This window comes from Vicugna pacos, chromosome 20 (assembly GCF_048564905.1).
Source record: "Vicugna pacos chromosome 20, VicPac4, whole genome shotgun sequence".
Lineage (NCBI taxonomy): Eukaryota > Metazoa > Chordata > Mammalia > Artiodactyla > Camelidae > Vicugna > Vicugna pacos.
Window position 1 is genome coordinate 27,019,811 of NC_133006.1, and position 21,790 is coordinate 27,041,600.

The following is a 21,790-nucleotide window of genomic DNA, read 5'->3' on the forward strand; positions in this document are numbered from 1 at the left end:
CTCTTGTGCCATTTCACAAATCACAGAAACCTCAAATCACGGTGAACCATTCAATAGCTCTATCAAAAGAGCAGTGCAAGCGAACCACAGTAACTACTGCCAGTTTTCTTCTTTCAGAAGAAGAGCTTTAATTTTAGGTAAAATTATCATTGTTATAAGAATAATTTAAAAAACATGAATAATGAGAGACAAAAATATTTACAGAGCATTTTATAAACATGAATAAAAACAGTCAAACACACTTATAAGCACCTCGGAGCTTTAAAAATGTTTCTGCACATTTTCTCCTTCCAACATCTGTGAGGATGAGTAGAGCAGCTCTTCATGGGATCATTATTTTATAGTTGACGAATGGGAGCTAAGGGAAATTAAACGATTTGCCTGAGATGGATGATACAGCCAGTAAGTGCGGAAAGGACTTTCACGTTAGCGTCAGACCTAAATTTGAATCCTAGCTGAGTGATGCTGGGCTAAGTTACTCATCTCTCAATTTTATTTTCCTCATCTATAAAATGGCAAATAAAAAAGTTCTTGCCTCATAGTATTATTGAAGATTTAATGATATATGTAAAGTGTTCAGTATTGAGTCCCAGCATACAATAAAAGCTCAGTATATCAGAGATAAAGTTACCAGCTTTTGAAAGCCAGGCTTGATCCCATTACTATTCCAGTATGAATAGGATTAATGGAGCATCATTATGGAAAGACAAGTACACTGGTCTCTCTGCTCACATATTCACATGCAAAGCACAATCCCACTGTAAAACCTCTCATTACGCTGCAGGATGAGCAGTAGAGCAGCAGGATGTTTATAACGATCTCGTGAAAAACAGGCAAGGAGAGGTGGGAGGCAGCCACTTGAGAAGTGTCCAAAAGCCACTCATACCTTGACGGTGTTCTGTCGCTATTAGAACTCTGACTAATCACTGATTTTGTACATTGTTCCAAGAAAGCTGCAAGCAATGCCAAATGAGTCAGTTTAAGACAAATCATTTTCCTCTTTGGCATTAAAATAAACACATTCCGTTCCAGGTGGAGTAGCAGCCCAGCACTGCTGAGAAGAACGACCTCAGGTAGCAATATGCTTTTTGAATTCCGTCATGTTCATCAACATATCCGTGACTTTCTGAAAGGGCTCCCCGAATGATGGAGTTGATTCAGTTAGAATGAACTCCGGGACTAAAAGGAGGAGACCTGGCTTCCGATGTAGACCCTGACATGAAATTTCTGTGGAATGTTAAGTAAGTGAGTAGCATTAAGTGAATAACCTCTGCTGGTCTCTGCATTCCCCATATCCCCAGGGCATAGCATAGTTTCTGGAACAATCTCTAGGAAACATATAAATAGTACTACAAGCTCAGGGACTTACCGAGTGTGGGAACTCAACAGTCAGTCCATCCTTCCTCTACTGACCTTCAAAGCTACCTCCCTGAAGGTGGCATTACTAAAATTTGCATATATGCAGGGCTCCATTTCTGGGATCTCTCTCTCTGTCACATTGGTTTGTCTACCTCTGCATACTGTCCTAGTTATAAGTCTTTATATGTGGTAGAGCAAGACAGCCAGCCTTCTCGTCCTTCGTAAGTGTCTGACCTATCCTTGAATACTGCTTTCCCATATTTAGAATTAGCTTTGTCTAGTTCTGTTAAAAACCTGTTGGAATTTTTATTAAAATGTATCCAGTAATAGATCAGTTTGGAAAAAACTGACAACCAAAGAGTGAGACTGACTCTTCTACCCATAAACATGACACATATTTCACTTTGTTTTAGATTTTCTTTAATGGCATTCAAATTTTATAGTTTTTTTTTTATTGAAGTGTTATAAATCTTTTTTTTTCCAATTTATTCCTATTTATTTTGGTCTTTTTGAAGTAATATGACTTTTTCCTCCTCTGGCTCCTTTTAAGATCTTTTCTTCTTCTGTATTTTCCACTTCTCATTATGATGGTTCAAGACAGGATTTGCTTCTATCTTTCCTGCATGGGTTTTGCTGGACTTTTTGAATCAGAAAATTCTGGTCTTTCATCAATCCCTGAAATTCTCAGCTACCATCTCTTCAACCGTTACCTTCTCCTGTTCTCTCTTTTCTTTCCTTCTGGAAATCTAATTTAGGCTTATGTTAATTTTTCTCACTCTACCAAATGTTTCTTAACTCTTCTTACATATCTCCATTTTGTTAGCCTATGTGTATTACCTTCAGACTATGTGAACTGAGCAGGCCCTGGACTTGAAATGGGATAATCAGATTTCATTTTGCATGTATCTCCCCAAGGAGAGTTATGAGGGTCTGTTTCTTAACTGTAAAAATAACTAATGGTACTTAGAAAACCTCTACAATATTTGTAAAATAAATTGGGTTAATATCCTTACATGGCAGCTACACTCACATTTTCTTGAGCAAATGACTAGCTGTAATTCATTACAAACAAATACAACTTCCACACTCAAGTGCTCTGAGATCTTTCTTTTGCTTTGAAAAATATAAAGTATGGAAAAATAAGAAAACTCAGGGAACTTTGCAAGCAGACTGAGTTAATACTTGCCAAAATGCCACCTCAGGCCACATTTCCTAACAAGCCTGATATTTACCAGTGAAGAATTTCACAGGTGAAGCCCTGAGAGAAATGAAGAATTTTCAAGGCCAAAACAAGCACTCTAAAATTTAAGTGCAGAAGGGAAAAACCAAAGTTTCCTTATGTTAAAACATTCAGATGCTACTTATTCATCTATGATTACTCCAGCAATAAAAGTTAGGATCAAAAAAGGGAAAACAGTAGGGGAGTTGTCATTTTAAAACACCCCCAAAGAGGCCAGTCCAGAGAAAATATCACAGCTTTTCAAAGAAGGAATTTCTCCAAACTTTCTGCTTTCTTCTCCTCCGGGGAGTTTGCTAAGAAGGCTGGCTCTTCTGGCCACTTCTTTTGCTTTTCTGAACTAGTTATTTTTTGAAAGAAAGCTCAAAGAGCCATTTGAACTTATTCTCATCCAATATTCAAAATATGTACTGCTGGCCATGATACAGGATGATAAAATATTAAGGAATATAATCCTCCCAATCATCATGAGACCAAGATGATCCTGCACAAGGCGGCTTAGTCCCCCCAAAATTAGGTGACTTGCTTGGAGCAAACTGTTAGCAGGTAGCAAACACAGGACACAAATCCAGGCCTGCTAGTCCCCCCTCTTTTTTTTTTAATTCATTATCATAAAAACTTATTTTTACAAATTAATCCCTCCACTTTAGCCTCTACTAATATAACATGTTAATTTTAGGGAATTTGGGAAATAGAGAAAGGACTATTTTAACCAGAGAAATTTAATACTAGTAGTGAAATAAATAAAGACCACAGTAGCTTAATAAGAAACTGAATATTGATTGTAGTAAAAATATTTTTGTTCCTACATAGTTTTAAGAAAATCAGGGTGCTGGAGGGCTATATAAATAGACAAATGAGGATTTTTTTTTTAAATCATAAAATGATGTTCACTTGTCAGGTAACCTGGAAGGAAAGGGAAAAGAAGTGACTGCCTGTCATCTGTTGAAAGTATCAAAAGCTAAATGTGAGCCCAGTTAAAGGGAGATTAATAAGTAACATTTAATTTAGAAGTTGTGATTGAGGATTTGCTGTGATTCATGCCAGACATCCCCAAAGGGAAAGGAACCTGCAACTCAAAAGGATCAGAGTAAAGAAAACTAAAGGAGTTGGAGACAGAAAAAGTAGGGCACTTGGGATCCAAGATAGTGAGAATGAGAGAAAAGCAGGCCATGACACTTGGAAATAAGGAAGTTGTGATGAATGGAGAACACTGGTGACAATGACAAGGCGCCAGAAAGGTCAGACTCAAAAAATGTGGGGAATGTCTATTTACAGAAAAGTATTTTGGGTCCTAAATATATTTATATTATTTCAGGCTTTTAAAAAGTCAAATGCCTATTACTACAGACCTCTGCCTTCTACTTCCGCCCGATAACAGGCAAGAGCCATTTCCAACCACCTGGTGCGCTGGGAAGGAAATGGACCAGAGGTATGAAGGCTGTGTAACTTGTGGTTTAGACCAGTTGAAACAAGTATCCGTAGGAAGCTGTTTGACAGAGAAGTCCTGCTGCAATGTTTCATGCTGATTTAAATGCCAGCTTGTTTTTGGTATATAAGGAGTTCTTACAAAGAGTTTAAAGGGAAAAATTAGACCATAGATACAAATGTGTAATTTACAAAAGAAGAAATACAAATGGATAATAAAATTACTTGATGCATCACTGGTTATTAAAGAAATCCAAAAGACAAAAGGAGTTTTTTTTTAACCCATTACACTCACAAGGTGAATATATTTCATATTAGTGAGGGTGTAGCAAAACAAGCAATTGGGTACACTACTGGAGAACAGTGGCAAACACGTGTGAAAGTATAAAACTCATGTACCCTTTGACCTAGGAATGGATCAGTTACAGGCATTTACTCTAAAAGAATTAATCAGAAATTAGAATATAAATTATGCTGGCTGTGAGATAATAGAAAATATATTTTGGTCTCTGCCCTTGGTTCCTGGCACAGAGCTCCTGAAACCCTTGTATTTCCCTAAATGATAAGAACACTAGGAGCATCTTTTGTTCTAATATTTGTTCTCTGACGCTAGTTCCTGACCCAGGGCTCCTGAACCCTTGTAATGTCCTGGGTGTTAGGCGTGTATTTTGTAATATTGAGGTAACTCTGGGTGGGCTCCTGGATGAGGGCTGGCCCCTGGAAAGACTAAGCCACAGTTAGAAGTTTGGAATTTTTGGCCCCACCCCCTACTGTCCTGAGGAGGGCTGAAAATGGAGTTAATGACTGATCATGCGCACATGATGAAGCCTCCATAAAATCCTAAAAGCATGGGTTCAGAGAGCTTCTGGGTTGGTGAACACATGGACGTGCTAGGAGAGTGGTGCACCCTAAGACAGCACAGAAGCCCCGAGACCCTTCCCATACACCTTGCTCTGAGCATTTCTTCCATCTGGCTGTTCATCTGTATCTTTTATCAGATCCTTTCATAAACTGATAAACATAAATAAGGTTCTCCCTGAGTTCTGGGAGCCACTGTAGGAAGTTACTTGAATCTGAACCTCAAACTTATCCCTGACTGGTCAGAAGCACACATGACAACCTGGACTCCCAGCTGGCATCTGAAGTGGTGTGGGGGCCATCTTGTGAGACTGAGCCCTTCCCCTGTGGGATGTGACACTACCTCCAGGTAGACAGTGTCTGAATTGAGTTATATGGTAGGAGACCCAGCTGAGCGGGGGAAAATCCCCTCACATCTGATCACCACAAGTGTCAGAAGTGAGGAGTTCTATGTGAAAGTAAGAGAGAGACGCATAGGAAGACTGAGCTTTCCAACATGCTGATACATCTATACAATGACATACTATGTAGCCATTAAAATGACAGTTACTCACTGATCTAGAATTGAATTCATGACATTGTACCAAATATAAAAGAGCTATGTATAGCATGATCACATATATGTAAAATTGTGAGTGTAGAAAAGAATGTCTGGGAATTCGCTAAATACTAAGAATGATGCTATCTCTGGGATTCCAAGTAATTTTTACTTTCATCTTTTTATACTCATTAATATTGTTTAAATGTTTCATAATGAGAAAGTTTCACTTTTTAAAGTCAGAAGTAAATAAGCAACAAAGATGACTTCATTTTAAATGTGTAAGAAAGTATCCTTTTTATATATTCCACTCTTCATGGAAGATAAAGCAAGTGCTTTCAGGTAACAAGTGATCTGGCTGAACTCTATGCCGACCAACTAGTTTTTTCTCTACCCCTTTGTCTTTGCTCAGAATGTATTCAAAATATCCATGATTAAATACAATAAAAATGACACACAAGAGTCTCTCATTATATGCACAGGAAGACGGGCTTAAACTCCTAAATAATCCACAACATTCTCTCTCTGATTAATTTATAAACAGTAATTAGCATGTTGCAAAGTTATTACTGAGTTGAACAAAAAAATCCCTCTGAGCTGTAGCTACTGTGTTCTCAGGAAAAAAAAAAAAAAGACCAAATAAATACAGAAATGTAGACAGGTTTTTTTTAAGGTATCCTTGAATAGTCAGTTGGAAATGATGAAAACTTTCTGAGAGTGAAATTTCTCTGGTGGCGCCGTCTTTAGAAGTTACCTTAAGAAAGAGCTGGTCTTAAGGTTACTCTAGTCACCTATATTTCAGAGACATTTTTTCAGCCTGTGAGCCTATAGCCAAGACTCTGCTATTTTGGGTGCCCTGTAACTTCATCCTAAATTCCTTTCCAGATCTTTCAACTAGCTCTTTACAAGGACTGTTGTCCATTTACCTAGTGGCAAACTCCCCTTATAAGCAGCATCTTGGCACTGTCAGCAGGGCTCCTATCATCTTTTCCGTTCTCTAGATCAAATATAATAACACAAGATACTTTTTCATGAAGCAGACTTCTCTTTCTAAGCAGAAACCAATCATTCCCTTATCAGTGGCAACCTGTCCTATGTTAAACACATTTAGAGATTTACCATCAAAACTGAAATTGAATTTGATAGGTTTTACCTGATCTCATTAGGCAAAAAGTTATTCCAAAACTTATAAATGAAGCTGGAAAAGACACGGTACTCAATTTTTACTACCTGTGTATGTGTGTGTAGGTCTGCGAACAAATACACACACACACACCCCTATAAAATATAGGCAGCTGTGCTATGAAACACTATCATGCATAGTTAAGTCATAACAACTTTATTTTCCAAAATAACAAACCACAAACCTTTAGTTGTTCATCTACAACTCTTGTCACTTCTCCAGCCATTGATTCCAGGGTTTCCTGAATTGGACTGGATAACAAGCCAGTGGCTCCCGCCCAAGATGCACCACCAACGTGGTATAAATTTGGTAACAACTGTAAGAAAAAAAAAAGTAACCTTTCCATAATAAATAACAATTTAAATGAGCATCAAAGTCATGGCACAGTTAGTACAAAGGTAGAGAAATATTAGGGATAATGTAAGATGCTCTTAACCAAAGACCCTTTATACAGATTAATAAACTGAGGACCAGCCTTGAAACCATAGGAGCAGTACATTACCCCCCCTTTGTGCCTTAATGTCTTCATCTGGGGTATGAGACTAGGTTCCTCCTACTCATATGATTCAATAATTGTGTGATTCCAATAGGAGAGCCTGAACCAGATCCCAGGTTTTCTAACTCCCAGGTAGTCCTTTCTCTACTAAGTCACACTTTGGGGACCAAATTCTTGTGTGAGAAAAGATTCCTTTCAGAGATAACAAAGGGTAGTTTCATGCTGTCAACTTGGAAGTAGAATAATTTTAAATAAGTTGTCATTCACTGAAACCACAACTACCTCTCAGTTACTCAGGACCTGATTACACTTCTTGTCAATCACACTGACCCTCTGCCTTTTTAGTCTATAGAGAATGCAGAACCCTCGGATATGGAGGGCCACCTGTGCTATACCATTTTATGTATAAGGGACTTGAGCATCCTCAGATTTTGGTATCCGCAGAGGGTCCTGGAACCAATCCCCTGCAGATTCCGAGGGACAATGGTATTTTGATTATTGGTAATTAGCATGGGTACAGAAAGGAGGCAAAGATTAACTCAGTTCACTTTGCCACTTGTAAGTAACCTTGAAATTGGGTTAAAAAGGTAAAGAGAGAACTAGTTTCTAAAACTGAAGTTCAAAAATTCTTTTTATTACATAAGACTCTCATGTAGGCTGAAGTGAAACTCACCGTTTTAGAATTCTTAGCATCACGCATGAGCCTTTCTGCTGACTTTAAATCTTCCTGGACAGCATCTCCCCCACAGGTTCGTAAGGAGTTGAGATGATCTTGCACTTTCACACATATTCTGTCAATCATCTGGTCCACACCATAAAAATGACAGCAAGCATCGAGTCAGCACAGCCAGTATCAGACAGAAGGAAACACGGAGTGAATGAGCAAGAAAACGTCTCCTAACTGGAATCTTCAAGAGGGCAACTTACAGCCAATTACTGATTTATCTATTCCTATAAGAAGCCTTTGGCAACATCAACTCCAGACAAACACTTAAGGGATTTCAGTCCCCTTTCCTGCCTTCAGGAAGTGCAGCATGTAGAACAAAAGTGAATACTTTTTATGATTCCGAATCTCATAGCTACTCAGTGACATTTTGCTTGATAGTAACTCTCCATTAATTTTTATTGAGTAACCTCTATGTGTTAGACATACTGCCGGGTACTGAGGACCCAGAAAAAGGAGATGTTCAATTCCAAGACAGTTGAGATGATGACAAAATGATGCCCGTGGCCAGTCGGTCTCAATATTATGAAAATCAGAACATCCCTGGAAATTAATATTTTTTAATTGGTTCAATTATATCAGGTAATTTTTCACCAAAAAAAAAGCACAAGCTGAGGTTTTATTACATTAGCAGAGGTAATAATAAAGTTAATAACATCTAGTTTCTAGTCCATTAAGGTCCCTCTCCCAGGTTAATTACATCTGAATCACTTTCAGTCATTCCATGGATTTAAGGGCAGATCATGATTGTAGACAAAAACTATTACAGAAGTGTGGTAAGGTTATGCTGTTTTATAGTTACAGGTATAGAGAGAAGTATGAACAAAGCTAAGATGTCTGAAGAAAAAGATAACCACAATATGGTTTAAAAAATTTCTCCAATATTTTGATCGGAGCTGAATGTTATCTATTCTGAAAAAAATTAATTCCCCCAGAGACCCTACAAATCTAGCACCCCACCATCCCCATTTGACAATTCATTTGGCAGAGGTGACAATCCAGCAATGTTCTTTTTAATTTAAATTCATACTTCTAGAGGGGAGGGTATAGCTCAGTGGTAGGACGTATGCCTAGCATGCACAAGGTCCTGGGTTCAATCCCAAGCACCTCCATTAAGATAAATAAACCTAATTACCCTCCCCCCAAATTCACACTTGTCTATTTATTTGATAACAACTATAGGAAGCCAAAAATCAGCTCTCCTTCCCCCCATAAATTCCACTGTAATAGAAACTTTACTACACTGTCCAGCTGACTTAAGTTCTGATTACAGAGCACATCACCGGCTCTCTTGCCTTTCCCTTCTATAAAATCCGGTTCACAAACATCTATCCCATCATCTTCTCTAATGTATTATGAAGACAATCCAGTAAAATACCACTCTCTTGACAAAGGGTCAGTAATGCTAATGTTAATGTCTGTTAAGAACAGCTCTTGTGACTGTCAAACGTATTGAGGCAACATAAGGGAGCTACCAGGAGCTCCCCGTAGGTAAAAGAAGTTCCATGAATAATGCTTCTCGTGTAATAATCATCTCTCTGACTAAAATTTAAGGTTGTAGGCAGGGAACCATCTTTTCATTATTTTTTTAGTCTTTTTTAAATGTCTTTTTTTTTTTTTAAATAATGGAAGTACTGGGGACTGAACCCAGGACCTCAGGCATGTTACACATGTGCTCTACCACTGAGCTATACCCACCTCCAGGGATCACATCTTAACCTTCTGCATTTACACAATGCCCTGCAGAGAACTAACTATATGTTTTTTTAAATCTTCTTAATTGATATAAATCCCAACTCTACTAACTATTGTATGGATCGGGCCTTCCCGAAGCAAAAATAGTTATCAATTATTCATATCTCACCAAGAATGAATACCTAATTTCAAGAGGCAAAATGAAACACATATTAAGAAAGGAACTGATATACACTGGAGGCCACAAAAGACTAATTTGAGAGGCATGTGGATGTAGCACTATAAAACTGATCGCCTTTAATAATCATGGGAGACCGGAGAGAGTCTTGAATTGGGTGGTATTAAGCATTCACCTAGGAGAGAGGGTTTAGATGAACTCAACAAAATGGTCTTTAAGTGCAACTTCTAAAATCACATCCAAAAGGAACATAAAAATTTAGTCCTCCAATTCAAATAAGCCATAAAGCCTCACAAGTCCCACAGATTCTTCTGAACACACACTTGAGGAGATCTGGCTCAGCCCGACGGGGCACATTCAGACGCTTTACAACTCAAGAGCTCAAGGCCCGGAAAAGTTAAACTATTTCAGATGAAACAGAATGATTACACAGAGCATACACTGAAAATTTTGAAAACAGGAAATCAAGGAGCTTGACTTTCAGTTCATAATCAATTCCCTAAGGCACACAAATGTGAAAAAAATATAAAGGAGATTGCAGTCGGAACGACTGTCATCTCTTGGGTTATCCCATCAAAGACCTTCAAGGTAGATGACTGTACTTAGACTATTTTATTTTATCTGTGAGCGGGGGACTCCCTATTTCAAACTCCCTACTTTACCCTGACTCCTAGTGTTCCATTTCTCTAAAGCAACCCAGGAAAGCTGGTAACTGCCATAGTTTGAGAGGCTCACTTCCGTCCAAGGAAATGTACTGTCATTCTTGGACCTGGTCTTCTTTGAGTCCTAATCTGTCTTCCCATGTCCTTCTACAGGTCCCATGTCTTCACCTGAGAACACCCTGCATAGTCACAAGCTCTCTTCCACAAGACAGCCTCCCCATTGTGAACAGAGCTATCTTTTCTTCCCTAATTATTTTTTCATTCAGGTTTAACATTGCCAGTTCCTTTTACCGTTCTGTGGTCCCCAACTCCTACCTACCCTCTTCTACTCCAGGGCACTTCTCTGAATTCTCTTCTGTCTAGAACCCTCATGAAACATGTCCCTCTCAACAAAACAGACTGTAACACAGGAGGGTGCACTGGCTAGCTCAACAGGGTTATCACTCTTTTTACTGTAGAAAGTATACTTTCATTAATGTGGTGTAAGTCAAACTGGCTTCTTTGGCAACACCACCACTCATATCACACTTAGTGGTGAATACTTAGGCTTCTCCGAATATACCGGGAAACAGAATCCAGGTGCAGGACTTAGAACCATTAGCAATAAATGCCATCTTTGGTTATTTGCAACTTGTTACAAATGTTCCCAGTTTCAGCAAATTGCTTACTCGTGGAAAATTTTATCTTCCTCCATGGCTATTTCTTTATTCAATTCAAGAGAAATATACTCAACACCTAGCACTGAATGAGATACAGTCCTGAATAAGATACACCCTTTACCACCAAGCAAGATGAAACATCTAGAAGTGAAAAGAAATATCCACAATTAACAATAAATGAAGTTTATAAAATATAATACGAAGACAAGCACATTTTGTTTACTGCCGAACCTCCATTTCCGACAATAGTGCCTGTCATATCACAGACCCTTACAAGTGTTTATTCAGTGAATAAATGAATGATAGAAAATTCTAAAGGATTTCACTCAAGGGAAGGATCACATATAGCTAAAGGCTGAAGGTAGCTTTAGCCTGGGTCCTGAAAGATCTCTGCAAATTAAGAAAGAAAGAAACTGTAAGCAGAAGAATAAACATTAGCAAAGGCATTTGCAGACACCTGTGATTCTATTTCCTGATTAGGAACAGAGGCATTTCACTGTGGGCAGACAGACCGGAATGCTAAGCTAAGGCAAGAGAGTGTAAGACTCAGGCACAGGCTAAGGAGTTGCAACTCCACACCCAAGGCACAGAGCATCTGTTGCCCCAGATCCTCCCACGATTGGGAGGATCTGAAAATCCCTTACCCTGTAACACTCCCAGCGCCTTGGCTTCCCTGATATAAGGGAAATGGGCTGTTAAAAGCACACGGAGACACAGAAGATGGATAAGCTAGTTCCTGCAGTGCTTATAAAAGACGGCTTAGGAAGGAGTTAATAAAAAGCCTTAGCAAGAGGACAGGCAGTAGAAACAGAAAGAACAGCTACAAAAGACACTCTGAAGGTCATTGGGCAAGGCACAGCGACCTTGGATGAAGAAAGCAAATGAGGCATCCAAGATGACTTCAAGAGTTCTATCCTCAGTGAACGATAATGTCACTAAGTGAAATGTCAAAATTGGTTGTTCCAAGGCTTGAGTTTGGTCTTAGTGACCCGGCTATCTCAGAAGGCCATCTGGATGGAGACGCTGAACAAGCAGTTGGAAAAAAGGGATTTTTCTGGAAAGAAGTAGAGACTGAGAAGAAGGATCTACAGACAAGAGAGTTAATGTGGTAGAGGTAGATTAGCCAGCACGAGGTACAAAACTTTGAAAAATGATTGCATTTGGAAGATGAAAGGGGAAAGAATTGTGCAGAAAGGAGACACAGGGCAGAAGAAAAATATTCAGAACAGCACACTGTCCAATAAACCAAGAGCTGCATCTTACAAAAGATGAGACGGTCAATCGTGATAATAAAAATGTAGCAACAAATACTGTTTACTAGTGAGGAGCCAAGTACTTTGCACACATTATTTCATTTCATCGTCACAGCACGTTCGGAGTCATCATCCCCACTTAGCAAGCCTCAACGAGGTTAGTAAGTGACTAACATCAGTTCCCACTGAGAGGGACTTAGCAGAGCCTGTACTTAAATCTGGGTCATCTGATTTGAGAGCCCAAGTTCCTAATCACTACATCCACTACCTCCTTTCATCATGATGAAGATAAAGAGGGAGAAAAGGCCTCTGACTTGGTGACCAGGACCATTGAGAGACATTTCAGCAGAGATAGGAGGGACAGAGGGCACATTCTGAAAGGTGACAAAGAAGTCATGAAAGCAAGTATAAAAATCTGCACATGAAAGGAAGGAAAGAGTGTGCTGAGTAAACAGCTATAGGCAATAGAAGTATCTTTTTTTAAGGGTGAGAAAACTTAGCAGAGGTTGGCAAACTATAGGTGATTCTGAGCTGTTTTTATAAATAAAGATTTATTGGAACAGCCACACTCATTCATGGAGCTATTGTCTATGGCTGCTTTTGCTCTATAACAGCACAGTTGAGTGGTTGCAACAGAGACCAAATGGGCTGTAAAGCCTATTTACTATCTGGTTTTATAGAAAAAGTGTGCTGACTCTTGATTAAGAGGCTTTATAAGATGGGAAAGGAGAGATCAGAAGCAGAGGTGAAGTGTGTTGAGTCTTGTGAAGGTTTTCCCTAAACAAAGACAAGAGGCAAAAGCAAATACATAAACCATTATGAGGCTTCAATGTTTCATTAAAACATATTTTAATCCCTTCAGCGTCACCAGGGAATGATGACTGGCTGTGCGATTGGCAGGAGCACTAGTCACAGAGGGTCTATTCTTTCTGTATTCAGATTTCTGGAGACTTCAATAAGAAGTTTCACTAAGAAGGCGATAAATCTCTCCTAAGGCAACTGAAACAATCAAAGTCTGAAAACTGCTAATCATCATGTCCTAAGAAATCCCCAAAGTGAAAAGGTGGCAATATATCTACTACATAATGACTCAAATAATTCAGAATGATGTCACCCATGCAGAATTAAACATCTATATATGCCTCCTGTGTATAATTGTCTCTCGATTGAGAAGACGAAACTAACTTTTAAGAATTAGCATTAAAGGTTGTAGCAGTAATTTTTTGGATGAGCAAAAACCCTGCAGATGAGGAAAAAAGTTGGAAGGATGCTGTATAATGCAGGAAGAAAAGCCTGTATTATGGTAACTCATAAGGGAACCCAAGGCAAAGGTTCATTGTAAATTTTAGCATTCTCATTGCTTCTGATGTTAAATGCTAAAACCAGGAAATAACAGTGAACTAAAAAGTACTAAAAGCTAATATTAATCCCTTGCAGGAAAAAAAAATTTGATTTTTAAGGCACTGGTAAAGTCAAAATAATGTTTTCTTTCTCGAAACTCCCTGTTACTTCACTAATATCCATAATTACTGTTTTTCTTTTTCTCAATACATATCACTTTACTCTTTCTTACACAAATACAACATGCTTACTGTAAAGCATTCAAATACTTTAATTCAAATACAATACTGTGAAATCTAAGAGAGTAATACTCGCCTAATCACAGTACCTGAGATAACCAATATTTTGGTGAACACCCTTTCACAAATCTCTAGGCATATCTATGCAGTCATTCACATAATTTTACCTACTTGGAAGATTATACATAATGCATTTATTATGGACACCTTTCTTTCATTCTCTTTTAAGAAGAAGGAACAACAAAAACTTAAAATGACATTCTATCCCAAAGCAGCAGAATACACATTCTTTCCAAGTGCACTTGGAACATTCTCTAGGACAGATCACGTGCTAGGCCAACAAAGCAATTCTCAATATATTTAAGAAGACTGAAATCATATCAAGCATCTTTTCTGACCACAACAGTATGAGACTAGAAGTCAGCCACAAGCAAAAACTGCAAAAAACACAAACACATAAAGGCTAAACAATATGCTACTACAAAACCAATGGATCACTGAAGAAATCAAAGAGGAAAGTAAAAATTACCTGGAGACAAATGAAAATGGAAATCCTTCTTATCTACATTGATATTAAAATTTTAAACCCACTAAAATGCCAGGTACAGAATTACAATTATGGGATCCATAGAGAAAGAAACGTAATCTTATGTCTTTTAATTCTGCAGCTCCAAGCAGACTGTCCCAAGCGGCAATTTTTTAAAGCTTTCTTTCTGCTTTTATGACTTATATGGTTTCATTTCTGCTACAGTTTCTTATTGATACCTCATATTGTACACTTTATTTTCCTTTGTTATGCTGGAAAATTTCCTCAAAAAAAACTTTTTGCATATGGAATATGGGGGGGTAAAATTTCTGAGTCCATGTCCAAACATGGCTTTATTCTGCACTCATGTCTGTTTGATAAAACAGCTAGATATAGAATTCTTATCCCAAACCAAATCCCCCTCTGAACCTCATTTGCCTCTAGTAATTGAGATGGATGCTGAGAACTGGTTCTAGTTCCCTGGTAGGATAGCCTGTTTATTCTCTCTGGAGCTCTTTGATTTTTTCCCTTTATTCTCAGTGTTCTGACCAAGTGTGGGCCTTCACCCATTCATTCAGATAAATTTCAGTGGGTCGTATCAACCCCAAGATTCATAGGGAAAGCTTTTCTATTATTTTCTCTCTTTTTAACTTTTTTCTATTGTCTCTCTTTAAATTTTGAAGTTCCTGTTAGAAGGCTATTGGTCATTTTTAATCTATGCACTATTTTGACTTGCTTTTCTCTCATATTTTTTACCTGTCTTTTTACTGCATTTTTTTCTCTTTTCTCCCAGAGAAACAGCTTAATTTGTACCCTACCAGTTAATTTAATTCTGTATTTCAGTTTCCATATTTTCAATTGCTAAGTACTGTTTCTTTTTCTCTGAGTATTCCTTTTCATAGCAGCCAATTCCTATTTTATGGATATAATATTCTCTCAAGTCCCACTGAACTTACTAACTAAAATATATATACATTTTAAAGTTCTCTGCTGTACTCTGAAGCATCTGAGCTCAGTTTGGTTCATCTTGTTCTTTCTTTGACTTCCTACAGGTTTTCCTCAAATACCTTATGATCCTTGGTTTTGGGTAACACTTTTGGAGAAAAAAATTCCCTAATTTTTTATTCTAAAGGTGGGCAGAGAGAAGAAGAATGAAGGTAAAAGAGAAAAACACTTCAGTTGCTCTTCAGCACAAGTGTTAATTAACATTCAACAGCTTCCTGATTACTCAGAAGACTCTGGGAATTTATTTCGTACTCACAGAAGTGAGAGGGAATAAAAGAAAAGGAACAGAATTCTCCACAGCAGCAAATTTGATTACCCTCAGATTTTATCATCCATAATCAAGGGTTCCCAATAGTTGTATAGAAATCTAAGGTTCACCTTACAAAGCACCAAATCATCGACAATGAAAAGTGCATATTTAGCATTAGAATTAACCTACATTTTCCTTCCTCTACATCCTCCTCCAAACTCTGCTTACATTTACTGTTATCTTCAGAAACAGGTTCTTAACTGTCCCATCAGGAATGATTCAAACGATAGAAATCCTTTGTGCCTGGCTCTTAAAAGGGTCAGTTCAGCATGAGTCTATGGAGACCGGGGCCCTCTTACCTGCTGGGTGGTGCTGGTGACGATGCCCTGCTGGAGGCGGTAGGCCTGCTCTTGAAGGTATTTTCTCGTCTCATGATTCCGGAGCAGATAGTTTTCTATCTGGAAATTAAGCACATGTGTCTCTCAAGAACACATTTCAACTCAGCAGAGAGTTAAGTTAGAAGTCAAACAGCCAGCTGCTGAACTGAAGACCCAAGCATCTGATTTACACAGCCTGCCAGGGCGCTGACCCCGCAAAACGAGTAACGGGGGAACTGGCTATCACTGAGCTGCATCATGGACGTTTCTAGTTAGAAATTTAACTTGCAGGTAACAGGAGTCATTTTTATGTGACTCAGTAATTGACAAAGATCAGCAAGCGCTTAACTGTCTGTAGGGTTAGAGATCCCATTTAGTGATTTCTCATGGCTTTCCTGTGTCTTTCTCTCTTATGAATTTTTAACCAATAAACAGTTCAGAAGCTAAATAAATATCCCTGTGGTGCGTGGATGGTACTTTCTGAACCTCTTAGCCTTATGCCAGTGGTAGAATCCAGCAGCACTTGGAAAATTCTTTATTTGAAAGGAAAAAATGGAGAAAATAGGTACAAAATTGGAAGAACGCAGGCTGGTTCAACCCAAAGCCATACACCAGTTTCCTTAGCCCGTCAGGTTTACATATGCTCTCAAAAATAGGAATGATTTTAGCAAAATTACCACAAATGAGAAAATGCTTTCTACAGAAAATGAGACATCTTGAACTTGCTTGACAATCTGTATTTTTCTACATAGACAATGTTTTATGAAAAATTCAAATGTACAAACGATAACTAAATTGAAATAAAGTATTTAAGAACAATATGCAATGGATTTATGTTGAACAAAAAAAATGGAAGATTAACAATTGGGAAATGATGAATACCTATTAAGGTGTTTTTTTAAAGAATAATTTGAGATAATTAACTATGCTTTTTTTTTTTGTTCCAGAAGTTGTTTTTACTTGTTTTAATAATACAACTTAACCATTTGGCTTCTAATTTGTCACTATAGGACCCTGGTTAAGAACTTCTAATAACTGTGAGGCTTTAAGTATTATTACATTTTCATTTTAATTTTGCATATGTTAAAATGACTACAACTTAATACCAATTAGGAACAATTAAAATACAGACTATAATTACTATTACCCCTGGAAACTATAAAGCAGAACAAAATGTATCATTCTATTAAACATAAATCAAGAAATTATAAAAATGAAAAGATCCTTGAAATGAAAAATCATTAAAGTGACACATTAATACCAAGACATTATATTACATTAATTTTCTCTTGCTGCTTCCCAAGAAGTCATCTCTTTCCAAGGTGACATTACCATCAAGATAAAATGTTTTTGCTAAAAAAAGATTTCTGCCTAAAATATGACAGGCACACATTGCCACCCAGCTCTGGGTGCTATTGTTTTGTTATTTGTTCTTTTATATTTGGCCTCATTAAGCACTGGCTGTGGGCCAGCTCTGAATGAAGCCTGTTTAATCAGAAGGCTCAGCTCACACACAGGCACTGCACTCAAGGCTGGCCCACACATTTCCAGATCCTCCCCAGATACACCAATGGTGTCTCACCAACTGAGCCTGAAGGGAGTATTTTAGGAAAAAAAAAAAATTCAAAGTTCATTTCTAAAAGCTAGTGGAACGGAAAGGAAGAAAAACAATGCTTAAGTGTCTTTAACAACAGCCATGTAGACATCACCACAAACTATTTGCATCTTTAATTAACAGGGTAAACTTTTTTCCATGCACCATTAAAAACCAAGACAGAGAGCCCATATCCTAGAGGCTAGGGATGGGGGCCTGACTCAGGCAGGTCATTATCACACTTGCCACACTGGGCAGCAGTGATCTGGAGACAGTCAGACATCTTCAGTCTCACTGCTGAAAACAGCCACAGCACAAGAGGCAAAAAATAAACAAAAACAAATAAACTCCCTCGGTATTGTAATAAAGGAATCTTATATTTAAAAAAAAAAAAACCCATAAAGATTGAGTATAGAGTCACAGTATTGTTCTTTAGTAGAGTAAAATTAAAGAGCCACATTTCTTCCAGAGTTGTTAAAATGAAAACTTGAATATCTAAGAGCATAGTAAGTATTATAGGAAAAAAAAAACTCCAATAAATATGAGCTTTAAAGTCACCAATTTTCATTTTTAAATACCCACAAATTTTGTAATTAACATTTACAGACTCTGCATATGTGCTTTGTTTCTTCTTTGATCCTCCCCTCTTTTCTCGCCTTCTCTGGTTTTTAAGTACTATATATGATTGTACTTTTGTCTCCTTTCTTAGAATATTAATTATACTTCCTTCTAAATATTTTAGTGGTTGACCTACTGTTTGCAATATACATTTACAATTAATCCAACTCCTCTTTCAAATAACATTACAACTGCCCCTTGAACAACACGGATTTGAACTACACAGGACCACTTATAAACGGGTATTTTTCAATAGTAAATGCTACAGTACTACACGGTCCATGATTGGATGAATCCATAGATGCAGAGAAGGAGGGCCAACTCTGCGTTATACTGGGATTAACCCTCATGCTGTGCAAGAGTCAATTAGACACCATTTCACAAGTAACGCAGGTAGCAGATTAGAGAGTATTGCCAATTTCTCCCTTTCATCCCTTGTACCACTGCTATCTTAGAAATTCTTTATTCCTTATTTTTGAAGGAAAACTTTTCTAAATACAGAATTCTAGGCTGTTGGGTTTTTTCCTTCAACACTTTAAATAGTTCACTCCACTTTCTTCTTGCTTGCATGATTTCTGACTCAAAGTCTGACATGATTCTTATTCTTATTTCCCAATAGGTAAGGTGTATTTTTCCTCTGGCTTCTTTCAACATTTTCTCTTTGTCTTTGGTTTTCTGCAATTTGAATATGATATACTTTTATGTAATTTTTAAAAAAATTTATTCTGCTTGGTGTTTTCTGAGATCCCTGATCTGTCATTAATTTTGGAAAAATTCTCAGTCATTATGACTTTAGATATTTCTTCTGTTACTTTCTCTTTCTTTTCCTTCTGGTATCCCCATTAAATGAACATTCAATCTTTTGTAACCGTCCCACAATTCCGGGATACTCTGTTCTGTTTTTCCTCTTTGCATTTCAGTTTGGCAAGTTTCTACTGACATAGTTCGAAGCTCAATGATTCTTTCCTCCGCTGTGTCCAGTCCACTGATGAGCTCAGAAAAGGCATTTTTTTCATCTCTTACAGCATTTCTGATCTCTAGCACTTCCTTTCGATTTTTTTCCTAGGAGTTTCTATCTCTCTGCTTTTATTACCTATCTGTGCTTACATGTGTTTTACTTTCTCCATAAGAACCCTTAATATATTGAACACAGTTATTCTGATAATTCCAAAATCTGCATCATAGCTGAGTCTAGTTCTGATACTTGCTTTGTCTCTTCACACTGCGTTTTTTCTTGTCTTTTAGCACCCCTTGCAATTTTTTGTTGAAAGCCAGATATGATGTATCTAGTAATAGGAACTGAGGTAATCAGTCTTTATAGGCGAGGTTTTTACGCTAATCCGGCTAGAGGCTGGGTTGTGTTGAATGTCTGCTATAACTGTATGTGCCAGATGCTTTACTTTCTTCTATTGACCTTGTTTTTGTCTCCCCTGCTGTTCTTGGGTTCTCTAGAAGCTCCTTCTAAAAGAGAGTATCTTACAGCTTTGCTCAGTTGTAAATCACTATCATTACACTTGGTGTGTGATGTAAATACAATAGGGTCAGAAGTGTTTCTTGGCCTTTTTTTTTTTTTCCTCTCTCCCCTCCCTTATATGAAACAGGAAGGCTGGAGGGGGCTGCAGTGGCCTGTCTTCCACTAGGTCAGAGAAGGCTCTAGAATATTCCCCTGGATAGTAAGTCTCTGTTATAAAAAAATGGTTACTTTTTCCCTTCCCTCTGTCAGAAATATGAGTGAATTATCCCCCAATCTTTACTGTGATAATTTGTTGAGGCTCTTGCAACTAAAACCCATGAAAGTTTTAGGGCCTCCCTAAAACTTAGCTCCTAGGAGTTTTTAACTCTTTAACTAGTCCACACTAAGCCTCCAGCAATTCATCAATTTTAAGCACTTTCAAAGCATTCTTGAGTCACTGGCTCCACTATCTTCTGTTCCTGATAAGCTCATCTCAGTTTTGATTCACTGTGATTCTCTGTATTACCATCTCTCAGGTTTCCAGGGTGACAGTCTGCCTTGTAACCTCAATTCTCTGGCAGATATAAGAAAAGTCACTGATTTTCTGTTTGTTAAGCAATTTTTCTTTTTTTTAATTTTTAAAAAAATTTAAAGTTTTTTTGGGAGGGGGATTAGGTTTATTTATTATTGTTTTTTTTAATGGAGGTACTGGAAATTGAACCCAGGACCTCATACATGCTAATCATGCACTCTACCACTGAGCTATACCCTCCCCTCGAGCAATGTTTCTTGTTGTGAGGATTGGAATGAGGACTTCCCAACTATTTACATGTCTAATCTGAACCCAGAAACCCGGTTTCTGTAGAATATGTCTTTTGCTATAAGCTGACTAATAACCTTGAGGAAAGTATAAAGGTAACTAACATTTGTATATTGCTTTATGGTCTACAAACTGCATTTCACATATACTACCTCATTTGATCCTCATGGCTACTTTAGGCAACTTAGCCACTCTGTTCTTCAGTTTTCTTATGCGTAAAATGAAGATATAATAGGCTCTCATGGGCTTACTTTAAAGATTACTGTTGTTAATTTATGTAAGTCATTTAAAATAGTGTCAGGCTCCAGGTAAGAACTATATGCTAACTGTCAGCTAAACACTGTTACTATGTAGCTGTACTTTTATGCAGATGAAGAAACTAAAGCTCAGAAGAATTAAGTAACCTACTGAACTTACAAAGCTGGTAAGAGTTTAATTTAGTCAGGTCTTCTGAATCCAAATCTGAGATGGTTTCTTCTGCTACACCACAAATTTCCCTCCCCATCTCACTCCTTGTATTCACTGAATGTCTAAAGAACATCCAAGCACGCACTGCAGGCACTGCACTAGCTTCTGAGAAAAAAAAAAGAAAAACAAGATGAAAAATATAAGCTCTGCCTCCAAAGAGCTCACAGTCACTGGAAGAAAGAATGATGGAGGCAGGTGACTGAAAACAATGTCACAAGACCAGTGACAGCGCCACAGGAAATTCTGATAAGAACACCTCCCTAGTAGGGGAAAGGGACTCTGAGAAGTCTTCCTGGATCCGCTGACCCTTGATTCAGTCTCAACGGACAAGCACCGTGGTGGGGAGTATCACCTGGCTTAGAGCAGTGCTGCTCAAACTCTCCCATCACCAGGAGAGCTCGGAAAAACAGACTGCTGAGTCCCACCAATTCTGCATTTTGAACAAGTTCCCAGAGTTAGAGTGAAACAAAGAATAAGGGTTGGTAAGTGATGAAGTTGGCAATGAATGGGAGGCAGACAAATAGAAATTCCTGGACAGAATTTCATGCCAAGTTAAGGAGATTTGGCTTTATCCTAAAAGCCACTGGAGAGGAATGGATTGAAGGTTTCAGTCTGATCAAATTTACCATGATGTAAGATGGCTATCTCTGACTGCAACATGGAAAACAGACAAGAGAATCCTGGTGAAGGATGATGAGGTTTGAATAAAGGCATCTGTAACAGGAATAGAGGGAAGAAGAGCTAATGAAGAGATTTATGCTCTACAATCAGTAAACTTGGTGACTGACTGACTACGGAAGATATGGAGGAGGGAGAGAAAAAAAAAAAC

General features: G+C 37.9%; 1 protein-coding gene across 4 annotated transcripts in view; it reads right to left on the reverse strand.

Annotated features, from left to right (window-relative positions):
• The window catches only part of CARMIL1 (capping protein regulator and myosin 1 linker 1), a 280,713-nt gene that overhangs the window by 59,100 nt on the left and 199,823 nt on the right, over positions 1–21,790 (reverse strand). For all 4 annotated transcript variants that reach the window (XM_072945577.1, XM_015234614.3, XM_072945575.1 and 1 more), the window contains 3 exons: positions 15,991–16,089; positions 7,773–7,901; positions 6,788–6,919 (listed from right to left, as the gene is read on the reverse strand). In XM_072945577.1, coding sequence (XP_072801678.1) covers positions 6,788–6,919; positions 7,773–7,901; positions 15,991–16,089 — 360 coding nt within the window. The remainder of the gene's footprint in view (positions 1–6,787; positions 6,920–7,772; positions 7,902–15,990; positions 16,090–21,790) is intronic.